Below are 12,789 nucleotides of genomic sequence, written 5' to 3'. Positions count from 1 at the left end.
GGCCATGGGGGAATCTTGATCCTTCCTGTCTTCTTCAATGTTTCTGTCCTGAATGTGGTAAAACATGGCTTGTGTTTACCTGCCTGAGATGTCCCTTTCATAATACCCGAGCAAATAGCACAGGCCTTTTAAGGAAACCCTTATAAATTTCTATTTGCCGCTAAGATCAGCCTTGCGGTAGATTTTACCACTTTCCCTCCCTTTTGATTCCAACATTTGACAACAGAATTACATGCAGTTCCTTGAAAATCCAGATGGCAGCTCTTAAACGTTTGTGCTCTTAGTGGACTATTCGGTAGGAATTCTTTCATGGTTTATTTCTATGTATTTAAAATAAACTATCCTTTGGCCCCCTAGAGTCTTAATCTGGTGCATTCAGGGTTCTGACTCTTGTGCCTCTCTCCTCATCTTTCTTTGGGTTTTGGCACAAAGAGTTTCTTGTTTAATAGATTTACATATGCCAGGTGAGTGGGTGCTATCCTGCAACCCTTCTTAGTATTTCATCATATTGATGATTTGCAAAAGTTTCTGCAGAATTTCCTGCTTAAACCAGTATCTTCTCTCCTCTGTCTCACTGCCATGCTTCTCTCTGCTGTTCACCTGGTGCAGAATACATTGTGGCATTTTTTGAATATTTTCAGCATGCTAATACTCTACTTGCACAGATATTACCAATTTTTAGGAAGGTTGGAACCACTTTTTTGATTCAGGACCTGCCTTTTTAGATTTATTATTCCAAGGTGAATAATAAACTCCTCTCATTGAGGAGCTCTGCAAACAGTTTGTTTGTGCTCACTCCATTAAGCATTAGAGGTTTACTGTCTAAGTGTTGATGGATGTGACTTTTGGTTACAAATTCCTGGGCACAGTGATGCCTTAAGCTGTCTGTGGAAAGATCAGAGATGACTCTGTTTAGTATAACTTTTTATTTTCCACCCAGTTTGGTTTTGGGACTACTGATAGTCCCACACTCATAATTTATTGCACTCAAGTCTTGTTAAATAAATTATTTCAGACACCTTACTTCATTTTACAGTATACCTAGACAAGGCTTGAATAATGCACTCACCAGTGGTAAGTAGAAGAGTTTTCCTGGGGAGCAGTGAGACCTAGGCCACCAATTTCTGCAGAATTTAAGCCTTCATTTAATAAAAAAAAGATTTTCTAGCCCTTCAGGTTGTGAAGAAAACCTTCCTATTGTGAACTGATGCTGTACTGTTTTCCTGAGCCCACAGACAGATCACTTAGGGGCCTCTGCTGCTGCTGTTCATAGCTTTCTTGAGTAGCAGAAAACAAGTGAACCCGACCCTGGTCAGTTTCACTTCTTAGCCTAGCAGATGTTTAGACTGAAATAGCATTAAATACAGATACAGTTTTCCGTTCTAGCTTTAGTTTTAAATTAAGCTCCGGGTTTTTATTACTGCAGCATTCCTGGCCACCAGCATCAGGGTTTACTGTTATGTGACAGCTATGAAATAGATTTCTCAATGTTTTTGTCATCACTTAATAAAAACCATAAGCAAAATGTTCTGATAAATCTTGTCTAACAGAACAGTTTCTCCATTTATGGTTGACTGCAGCATCTAATGTGACTCCAAATCAAACAGCAGCAGCAACAGGGATGGGCATCTTGCCATTCTTTCCAAATCAGCCCGTTGTTGGACAAGCGATGCCAGGGCAAAATAATACTCAGGATAAACAATCAACTACAGTGGGACTGTCAGAAGGAGCTGGCGCAGGGTCGCAGGCTTATCTTCAGAGCTTAACAAATTTTACTGCTGGAGGCTTGCGCACAGAACATCCCCAACAGCAAAGTCAGCCAAAAAGCACTGATACAAGTTCAGGGGTAAGAAAAACCGGACATAGATTTTGCATTCCCGTACTCCCACCCCCTTTGTTGTTGTTGTTCTTCCAATTACAAATTAACTGCATTTGCTTTTTGCAATATCGCCATTATAATATTTACTGAATCATAGAATGATTTATAAAGCATTTTAAGGTCATGTGGATTATGAATTACAGCAAGGAAACATTAATGTCTTTTGCTTGTCAAAATGAATTAACAAAGAGGAATCTTTCTATAGTACTATCATCCTCATGTACATGCCTCTTTATATGTAATGATGAAATTATCTTAGCTACAGGAAATGCCCTTTTTAGACAGTAAAAATGGAGCTCGTGTTGAAATTCAGTGTCTGTAAACTAGAACAGTACCTAATGTGTGTTTCTAATCTGCATCCTCTTAAAACACGATTGGCATTTCCTTGACATCAGATCAGGTTTAGTATTTATTCTTTCAAAGTGTGTGGATGCAGAATCAAAAATTAAAGCAGAAATGAAATGCTTTATTAAAAACTGTTTGAGATTCGCAGCCATTAACTGGATTCTGTACATGTATTTGCTTAAACATTTGACATTTACAGAAAATTTGAAATCTCTTAGATTATTATGTTTTGATTTAAGTTTTCTTGGTTTCCTGAAGCAGTTGAGATTACTAGCACCTAAGCAGTGTCTTCAACTACATTCTGTTTTCAGCATTTATTTAATATGTAATTATTTTAATTTTTAAATGTATGTTAGTGTAATAATTTGGGATTTTAAACAGATTATTTTTGTATATTTTAATCAGCATTTCCATTCACCTTTTCATATAGATAAAAAAGGAAAATAAACTTTTAAAACTCCAGATTATCAAGTATTCTAAAAATGAATCTGCAGGTTATCTTTGGAGGTTTTGAATCCCATACTTTTGGACAGCCTTTCTGGCAGAGATATTAATAAAGTTACTTCCTTTTCTGCATCAATTGATACAGGAGCCAGTTTTCTAAGGCGAGTGCTTTAGTACAGTGTTTCCTCAAACTGGGGTTGTGGCTTGTGTAGGGAAAGCCCCTGGTGGGCTGAGCCGGTTTGTTTGCCTGGCCCGTCCAGTGGTTCGCTGCTCCAGGCCAAGGGGAGCTGCTGGAAGTGGCATAGGCTGAGGGACTTACTGGCCGCCGCTTCCAGCAGCTCCCATTGGCCTGCAGTGGCGAACCGCGGCCAGTGGGAGCCGTGATCGGCCGGACCTGCGGACAGAGCAGGTAAACACACCGGCCCGGCCCGCCGGGGGCTTTCCCTACACAAACAGCGATCCCAGTTTGAGAAACACTGCATTAGTAGTACATTCCAGATTTGTACATTTTTAACAGAATGGATTTAGAATAAAATTATATAAAAATCACAGGGGCTACATGTTTCAAGTGAATATATGTTCTCCAGTTTGAAATCAGCCCATCCATACTCTGGGATGGCTGCTCAGTGGTCTCTTGTGAAATTGAGAGAGTGGTGTCTTCAGTCCAGTTCCTAGTGGACAGGTATCACGAAACTCCTAATAGTAAGGCACTAACTGGTTCCCCTCATACTCAGTGTCAACTGAACCCAAGATTTGAATGGCCTGGAGACTGAACCACCTCTTGACTCACGGAGGTAGTAACTCTTCTCAGAATAGGGCTCTGCTACAGTGGTAGTGCCAGGCTTTAACTAAAGAAAGGATTTCATTTTCCCAGGCTGACATTCTGACACTTCTCATGAGCATTAAATTCCTTTTTAGACATATGCAAATCCATTCGCATTTTTAATTATGATTTTAAATATTAAGGGCAAAAAAATTGCCCTTATTTGAATAAACTCCTTGGTACTAGTAGTAGAAAAAGCCAACTTCCAACCCAAATGGATGTACCAATTGTTATTACCGGGTGAATTAGGGACCTGAATGTACATTAACAGTGAAGAGATTACACCCAGTGTTGAAAAGCAGGTAAAAATCCTCTGAAATTTATGTCCCAAATTATCTATTGGTGTGATGCCATTGAAGTCTTATGCCCACAGAAAATTTGGCCAAATAGTTTGCCCTCTGTGTAGGATACTCGGTACGTCTCTGTGGAATCCCACCCAGTATTCTGATTGGCCTGTAAAAGAGATGATTGTCAGTTCCCATGTGTTACAGTTTGAGAGGTGACATATGCCTCAGCATAGACCAGTTCCTTTATATTTATCGATATTAATAGTAAGTGCTTCTGCATCACTATTATGACTTATCAGGAGACCCATCTCTCAAAAGTGGGGAGAACAGTGTTTTCTGGCAGATGTTGGGGGTGCTGTATTTTGACAGGTGTTTTAAATGTTACTAGAATCTGTGTAGGATTAGCTAAATAATTTGCCACCTGCACATATTTTGAGTATATTTTTATGCTGTAAATCAACAAATTAAGTGTAAGGTTGGGCTAGTGGAGCGCTCACTAGTGTGCTAAGTAAGAATAGCTGTGTAGATGCTGCCCTTCCTCCCTGACCCCCCACCAGACTTGAGCTGCAGTGTCTACACAGCTATTTTTAGCACGCCAGTAAGAGCACAGCTAGCCCAAGTCTGCGGACCCTGGCTAGGAGCTATCGCTCCGGAATGTAGCATGGACATACCCGTAGGGGTAGCCTTTGGGCAGGCAGGCTGCCTCTGGAGCTCCTGCTCTCCTGAAACAGCTTGTCCCTGTTAAGGACCTGTCACCACAGAGAGGCAAAAACTAGCAGAATAGACTCAGTCCATCACAGTTTCAGGAGCCCATGCACCTCTGCTGGTTTGGGGGAGTGAGTGAGTCCCGGGGTCTCAGACCCATTCCCAACTATTTTCTCCTTTAATGTAAGTATAGCTGGCGCTGATAAGCAGCTTGATCAGAAAGGCATTTTACATTAGTACGTAGAGAAAATTCTACCTCCCTAAGTCAGAGTTCATCAGTCCTTGGTTTGCCAGAGACTTGAGTTGAAGCTAGTCATCTATCACGTGCTTACTGTTAGCTTTATTAATCTGATGGCTTTCCGTGAGGTTTTAAATATACTCAGGAAATCTAAGTTTGCAAGTTCCCCCCTTCCCCAACCCTTCCCTGCTGGTCTAAAGAGACACTTGGCTGACAAACTACTTGGCAAGTAAAAATATCTGTAATCTGAGCAGTCTATTCAGATGATTCCATTCAGGAGATATTCTGCTGTAAAACCTGTGGAATCTGCATGTAGAGACAAGCACATGTCATTGCTTTTGTTTTACTTATGACTTGAGTGATAGCTGAAAAATGGGTTGAATGACGATTTATAACATTTTTACAGATTCCCTCAAGAAAACAGACTTCGCTCCTGGGGGAACCACCCAAAGAAATCCATCTTAGTACCAATCCCTACTTGAATTTGGCAAGCGTGTTGCGTGGTGTGTGTCTTTCAGGTAAGCAGCCATTCCGCAAATGCTTGTCTAATACCTTGTGATTTGATTTAAAGCTTTCAAGAGCAGAGTATGGTAAGTTGTTTCTGTGCTTACTAAACCATCCCAACAACCACAGCGTTTTGTCATTAATAAAACCTTGGATTCTCTCTTTCAAAGAACTTGCACTGAGAAGAAAAGTAAATTGATATAAATGACCCTCATAACTAATTTTCTGGTTGAAAAATATGGTTTATACGAGTTCTTATCTGTAAAGAGATATTATGTGCTGCAGTATTTCTAATGCAAATGTACAGAATTAGCATATTTGTTCAGAATTTATGTACTTTCTAGAAACTATTTTCTATCAAACATAAGATCTTTTATATTTTGGGCTAGATTTTGATTGCAGTTAAATGTGTAAATCTGGAGTAATGAATTCCAGGTCTGTGACAATATTCTGGGTTTACACAAGTGTATCCAAGATCAAAATGTGCCCCTTAATGGTTGCACAGCATGTATAAACTGAATATATTAATTTTGTTTTGAGCAGCAGTTGCCAGCAAAGCAACTAGTACACAGCAGCACACTGGACTTTCAAGCAACATAGTGGATGCTGCAGTCTCTCAGGGAACTACATCACAACATGCAATGGAAAACTACTTTAATTATTCTCAACAGTACGGGGATTATACACAGGTATGTTAGCTAACCGTACTTTCCTTCCTGTAATGGGGTGCTTGGTATATTTTTATTGATTTATTACTCAGAGATAACTGAAGTTACACTGTAGTTGCACGTGGTTGTTTTGTGTTCTACTTGGAGTAGGACCTGTTGTAAAGACATCCCATGGCTCTGTGAAGATGGTGGAGTTACTTGGCTCAATGGTACTATAAATTATAGAGCATTTTGATCAATTTTTATGTCGTTAATAAACAGGATATTATCACTCGGGTCCTGGTATCAATTTAGATGACAAGTGCAGAATGAAGTCTTTTTCACGAGCCGTAAGATAGATAAATTCCAAACCAATGAATCAAGTTATTTAATGTGTAATGGGCATCACAAACATATACTATACTAGATGAGGTTCAGACATATAATTGTTCTATATCTTCTGGGTGAGTAGAAGACTTTAATCTGACACCTATCACATAATCACTTAAAACATATATTTAAACTGTTCTGTTAGACTTTTATTATTGGTTTTAAATCTGTTTGTGTGTGTCTTGGAGAGCTTTTGTCTTTAATTAAATCTAGTACCCTGTGAAGGTCATGGGAAACTGGCATAAAGTAAAATCACCATAACAGGCAGATGAACTGAACCAATTTTTTTCATTTATAGGAGGCTGTGCAGCTGTGGTATCAGCATTATGCGCAGGCATACAATGCTACTCAAGCAAGAGTAGGTGAATTTGAAAATGAAGCTTCTGAGGTAAAAGTAAAATGAGTTTCCTTCCCATTTCCATTGACTGCTTCTCTCCTTTAGCATTAGGGTACGTCTACGCTACGGGACTATTCCGATTTTACATAAACCGGTTTTATAAAACAGATTGTATAAAGTCGAGTGCACGCGGCCACACTAAGCACATTAATTCGGCGGTGTGCATCCATGGTCTGAGGCTAGCGTCGATTTCCGGAGCGTTGCACTGTGGGTAGCTATTCCGTAGCTATCCCATAGTTCCTGCAGTCTCCCCCGCCCCTTAGAATTCTGGGTTGAGAGCCCAGTGGCTGATGGGGCAAAAGTCATTGTCGTGGGTGGTTCTGGGTAAATGTCGTCAATCATTCCTTCCTCCGGGAAAGCAACGGCAGACAATCATTTCGTGCCCTTTTTCCCTGGATTGCCCTGGCAGACGCCATAAGCACAGCAACCATGGAGCCGGTTCAGCTTTTTTTTTTTTTTTTTTTTACAGTCACCGTATGTGTACTGGATGCTGCTGACAGAGGCGATACTCCAGCGCTACACAGCAGCATTCATTTGCTTTTTCATGATAGCAGAGACGATTATCAGTCGTTCTGTATCGTCTGCTACTGGTGTAAATTGGCAATGAGATGACGGTTATCTGTCGTTCTGTACTGTCTGCTGCTATCATGGGTGTGTCATAAACAGATAGTTAAGGGTTAATGTCTCTTTTACCTGTAAAGGGTTAACAAACAGGGAACCAAACACCTGACCAGAGGACCAATCAGGAGACAAGATACTTTCAAATCTCGGTGGAGGGAAGCCTTTGTTTGTGTTTTTTGGGTTTTGCTTTGTTCTCTCTGGGTCCTGGAAGGGACTAGATGTGCAACCAGGTTTCTTGCCAATCTCCCTGCTACAGTCTCTTATATATTCAGAATAGTGAGTATTTTAGTAAGAAAGGTGGTTATAGTCTTTTGATTGTTTTTCTGTATTTGCAAATGTGTATGTGGCTGGAAGTATTTTAAATTGTATTTCTGCTGGAGGAGGCTTTTTCTCCAGTTTCTGTAAGCTGACAGACCCTGTAACTTTTATCATCTAAATTGCAGAGATAACTTTTACTCTTTTTCTTTCTTTTTATTAAACGTTTTGTGTTTAAGACCTGTTTGATTTTTTCCCCCTGTTGAGGCTTAAGGGAATTGAGTCTGTACTTAACAGGGAGGGAGGGGAGAAGGGGGAATCCCTTTGTTTTAGATTCACGGAGCTTGAATCTGTTTTGCCTCTGGGTGAATGAGAAAGGGGGGAGGGGAGGAAGGGACATTCCTCCCTGTTTTAAGATTCAAGGAGTTTGAATCACGGTAATCTTCCAGGGTAACCCAGGGAGGGAAATCCTAGGAGAGGCACGGGTGAGGGAAGGAGTTTACTTTCCTTGTGTTAAGATCCAGGGGGTCTGGGTCTTGGGGGTCCCCAGGGAAGGTTTTGGGGGGACCAGAGTGTATCAGGCACTGGAATTCCTGATTGGTGGCAGCTTAGCAGATCTAAGCAGGTAATTAAGCTTAGAGGAATTCATGGTGGTACCCCAACTTTTGGACTCTAAAGTTCAGATTGGGGAAAGATACTATGACAGGGTGCCCCTGGCTGAGGTTGGCCGGGGGCGCAAAGGCAAAAATGGGAATGACTCGCCGAGTCAATCCCTCCTTTATGGTTTCTAAAAATAGAGTCAGTCCTGCCTAGAATATGGGGCAAGTGTGCTAGAGAACCAGTGTATCAGAGAGCACAGCTGCTCCGTGCCAGATCCCGCAGAAATGATGAGCTGCATGCCATTCACGGGAGGTCCCCCTGCAACAACCCCACCCGTTGTTTCCCTCCTCCCCCAACCTTCCTGGGCTACCATGGCAGTGTCCCCCCCATTTGTGTCACGAAGTTATAAAAAATGCAGGAATAAGAAACAGTGACTTGTTAGTGAGATAAAATGAGGGGGAGGCAGCCTCCCAGTGCTATGACAGTCCAGGCAGGACATTAAGTGGTGCGGGGGAGAGGAGCCCAGCATGCCACTGCTATGACAGTCCAGGCGGGACAGAATCTTTTCTTTACACAGGAAAGGGAGTGGGCTGATGGAGCTCAGCCCCTAGTTGCTATGATGAGGACGGTTACCAGCCGTTCTGTACCATCTACTGGGAATGACCGAGAATCATTCCTATTTTCACCCAGGCGCCCCCGGCCAGCCTCACCTGAAGCCAGACAGGAGCACTCACGGGTTGATAACAAGGACAGTTACCCTACTGCACCGTCTGCCACCGAGGAGGGGAGAGGAGTGGATACTGCTCTTCACTGCCGCAGCATTGCGTCTACCAGCAGCATTCAGTAGACATAGGGTGACATTGAAAGAAGTCAAGAAACGATTTCTTTCCCTTTTCTTTCACATGGGGATGGGGGGAGTACATTGATGAGCTATTCCCTGAACCACGCCGGACAATGTGTTTGAACCTACAGGCTTTGGGAGCTCAGCCAAGAATGCAAATACTTTTCGGAGACTGCTGGGGGACTGTGGGATAGCTGGAGTCCTCAGTACCCCCTCCCTCCCTCCATGAGCGTCCATTTGAGTCTCTGGCTTCCCATTAACGCTTGCCACGCAGCACTGTGTAGCCTGTAGCTTTTTTTTTCAACGCTTTGGCATTTCGTCTTCCGTAACGGAGCTTTGATAGAACAGATTTGTTTCCCCATACAGCGATCAGACCCAGTATCTCCCGTACGGTCCATGCTGGAGCTGTTTTTGGATTTGGGACTGCATGGCTGATCAGAGCTCCACGCTGGGCAAACAGGAAATGAAAATCAAAATTTTGCAGGGCTTTTCCTGTTTACCTGGCCACTGCATCCGAGTTCAGATTGCTGTCCAGAGCAGTCACAGTGGTGCACTGTGGGATACCGCCCGGAGGCCAATACCGTCGATTTGCGGCCACACTAACCCTAATCCGATATGGTAATACTGATTTTAGCGCTACTCCTCTCGTCAGGGAGGAGTACAGAAACCGATTTAAAGAGCCCTTTATATCGATATAAAGGGCCTCGTCGTGTGGACGGGTACAGCGTTAAATCGGTTTAACGCTGCTAAAATCGGTTTAAACATGTAGTGTACACCAGGCCTTAGGATGCTACATGTGCTTCAGCACTAGTGTAAACAGAAAGGACCAGATTGTGTGGGGAAAATGGTGCTGGAGAGTCACTGTGTGGATCCCAAACACACAGTCTTTGGTATTCCCTAAGCTTTCCTGTACCTTGGATCCTACCACCCAAAGTTTTCACTATGTGCTGTAAAATAGAGCAGGAGTGCATTAAAAATGATCGTACATTGCAGCCATAGAACAGCATAAGTGAACAATCAAGTTATTTCCCGCGAAGGTATTATCCAGGAGCTATTTAGCTCTCACATTGTTATAGACTCCCAGTCAGTGCTGCAGTGCAAATGATAGGCAAAACCTAAAAAATACAAAACCCAATTTCCCCCTTAAAAAAAAAAAAAAAAGGATCATGTGCATAAAGATTTTTAAAAGTTCCTGTATCAGACTCAGTGAGAGATAAATTGCTGTAGGCCTGAGCTCTTTCTGAACTAAAAATTCTTTCCTTTAGAAACTTGGCTTAACTCGGATATTTCCATATCTGTCCACTGATAGTTACTGTGGTCAAATAAGAGTAATTACTTAAAAATAGATAGTTTTGTTTTGACCTTTGTTTTATCATGGATCTTCTCCATTTAGGAACCTGCTATATCTTATGGAGACTACAATACTTATTTGCAGGTTATGCCTTCATATTACACTGGAGCCCAGGGATCATACCAGCCAGGCAGCTTTCAGCTTACTCCACAGAATCCATTACATAAGGTGAGAGGTGAAACTAAGAGTGATTTCAGACATGGCCAAATCTAGATGCAGGTGGTAGCATGCCATCTTTGTCTCTTGCTGCCACCAAGTGGCTAAAAGATAATTAGGACTTTTGAAGGTCTAAATGAGTATTGTGCCAACTACAAAATGTTTTGGTAAACTAGGGCAAACATGAACCTTGTGGCACCTACCAACCAATTCCAAAGCTTTTCTATTTACATCTTGATTAGGAAAGTCTCAGGGTAGCCCTGACCTTGTGCAGGATCAAAACTAGATACTGGTGGTAGCACTTGTTTGGCAAGAACTGGCAGAGATGTACCTTGTAACGAAGATGGCTAAGGGCTATGGATGTTGCTGTGTGTTGTGCACGTAGTAAAGGATTTCACTTTAAGTTCCCAAACACGGGGCTGGAAACTCTTGTCATTAGGTTCCATCCAGATAGAGTTATCATAGCCCAGAGAGGAAAGAAATAGTTCAGGTGTTTGAGATAACAGCTGCTTTTCAATCTTCTTTTTTCTAGTTAAAGGAGGAAAGTTCATAGATGAAGCTGATGTTAGACAGCTTGCTCCCAAGCTTGTATTAATGCCACATTCCACAGAAGGCAGTCAGAGACTATTCCTTTGGCATGGACTAAACAAATATACAGTGTGCCTGGGCATCCAGAGACTTGTCTGAATCCTGGCATTAGATGATTGATTAACCTGTTGCCTGAAATAAAGAAAGCTCTTTATTTCCACACCCAAGCCCTGCTCTACATGTTTTACAGCATCTGTAAAGCACATTTCAGAGCTGAATTTCAGAGAGACCACATCGCGTGCATGCATGTATGAATATATATATATATAAAAGTAAAATAAAGAAATCAGGATGGACTGGGATATTAGCACTTAGTGGCAATGATTAGCTATTTAGTCTAAAAGTTCTAATGTCATTTGTGCGTAGTATAAAACACCTCAGCTTGGAACTCTTTATAAACACAAATGATACTGTTTTCTCTGATCACTTAGTTTGGGTTGTCACTTACTTTCTTCTTTTGCACAGGTGGCACCAGTAAGAAGTGAAAAGCGAAGCTACTCACACCTCATTTCTTCCCCAGAAGCTGGCCCAATTGAATATATTGGCCAGCACACTCAGGGCACAGCATCAAATTATGCAGAATCCTATCTTAAAAAAAAGCGTTTGAGATCCAATCAACCAATCCTGCCTTAAAGCCAACAGGTGACCTTTTTGTACCTCTGTATTTATTACTGCCTTAACTTCATACCCATCAATCTTTATATAGGGTGACATATTTCTAAAAGGAACAATTCAGGCAAATTTTCCAAATAAATTATATGTAGCAATAAAGACAATTAGTTGACATTTTTTGCTCATTATTTGCCTTGTTACATAATACAATGGTGTCTCCCTTAATATATGATCTTACTGTAACTTGTCAGAATCGACAATGATTGTCTTATGCCTGCAGAGAAGTTTCCTTTGGTGATTGTTGATCATGTGTCAGTCAAAAGCAATGAAAATAGTAGCAAAGGAGACTTTTTCCTTGTTCCTTAGATGAGGAAGGTGAGATTGTCTTAGCCATTATTTTTTAATGTGATTTTCAGTTTTACCTTTTCCAGAGTTGAGCCTTCTGCACTTAGATTTTTAAAAATATAAAGACTTCCCCAAAACATTGGAGAGACACCAGATGTATTAAGGTAGAGCCCATGAGCTTTTCAGTAAACATTGTTAAAAATAGTTTTATATTTTGAGCTTACCAGCATCAATCTAGAGTACATAGGCGCTAGTTAGAACAAAGGTGTAATCTTAGCTATTGATATTCTTTCCCAAGAGGGGGTTGTCATTTTTATATGCAATTGTTTGTGAATTAACTTTTCTGCCCTAATCTTCATCTGAAATCTGTGTAAAATACTAGGTCTTGCTAACCACTTGATTTGAACTGGTGTGAGAGAGTCTCCCAAATACTAAAATGCAAAAGCTACCCTCTATTTGGTGATGAAAATTCAATGCGCAGGAACAGTAAAATTAACCAAAATAATTGCAACCACTTTGTAAGCGGATTAGTATAAAAGTTGCTCAAAAAGAAGCTAAAAATTTAACAGCCGATTTTTTTTTCTCTAATTTCTGGGTTCTTCACACAGTTGACGAGGAAATGCTGCCCAAGCCCACTATACCTGTCCTGGTTTGGTTTTGTTAATCCCACTTTCCTGTTTTTAACCTTCATCTACTCTGTCTCCAGGTGTCAAACTTACTTTTACAATTTGCTTCAGCTATCCTTATTGGTCATTTGGGAC

At 41.3% G+C, this 12,789-nt stretch overlaps 1 protein-coding gene across 4 annotated transcripts in view; it reads left to right on the top strand.

Moving 5' to 3' along the window:
- The window catches only part of RAVER2 (ribonucleoprotein, PTB binding 2), a 69,837-nt gene extending 58,056 nt beyond the window's left edge, over nucleotides 1–11,781 (top strand). For 2 of the 4 annotated variants that reach the window (XM_050961995.1, XM_050961994.1), the window contains exons 10-15: nucleotides 1,551–1,846; nucleotides 5,128–5,239; nucleotides 5,769–5,914; nucleotides 6,561–6,650; nucleotides 10,370–10,495; nucleotides 11,537–11,781. In XM_050961995.1, the coding sequence (XP_050817952.1) occupies nucleotides 1,551–1,846; nucleotides 5,128–5,239; nucleotides 5,769–5,914; nucleotides 6,561–6,650; nucleotides 10,370–10,495; nucleotides 11,537–11,704 (938 nt within the window). In that variant the 3' untranslated portion in view covers nucleotides 11,705–11,781. The remainder of the gene's footprint in view (nucleotides 1–1,550; nucleotides 1,847–5,127; nucleotides 5,240–5,768; nucleotides 5,915–6,560; nucleotides 6,651–10,369; nucleotides 10,496–11,536) is intronic. The other 2 variants (XM_050961993.1, XM_050961996.1) reach the window with 2 other exon arrangements.
- The last annotated feature ends 1,008 nt before the right edge of the window (nucleotides 11,782–12,789 follow it).

The sequence above is a fragment of the Gopherus flavomarginatus genome, chromosome 7 (assembly GCF_025201925.1).
Source record: "Gopherus flavomarginatus isolate rGopFla2 chromosome 7, rGopFla2.mat.asm, whole genome shotgun sequence".
NCBI lineage: Eukaryota > Metazoa > Chordata > Testudines > Testudinidae > Gopherus > Gopherus flavomarginatus.
This window is presented reverse-complemented; position numbering and strand designations above follow the sequence as displayed.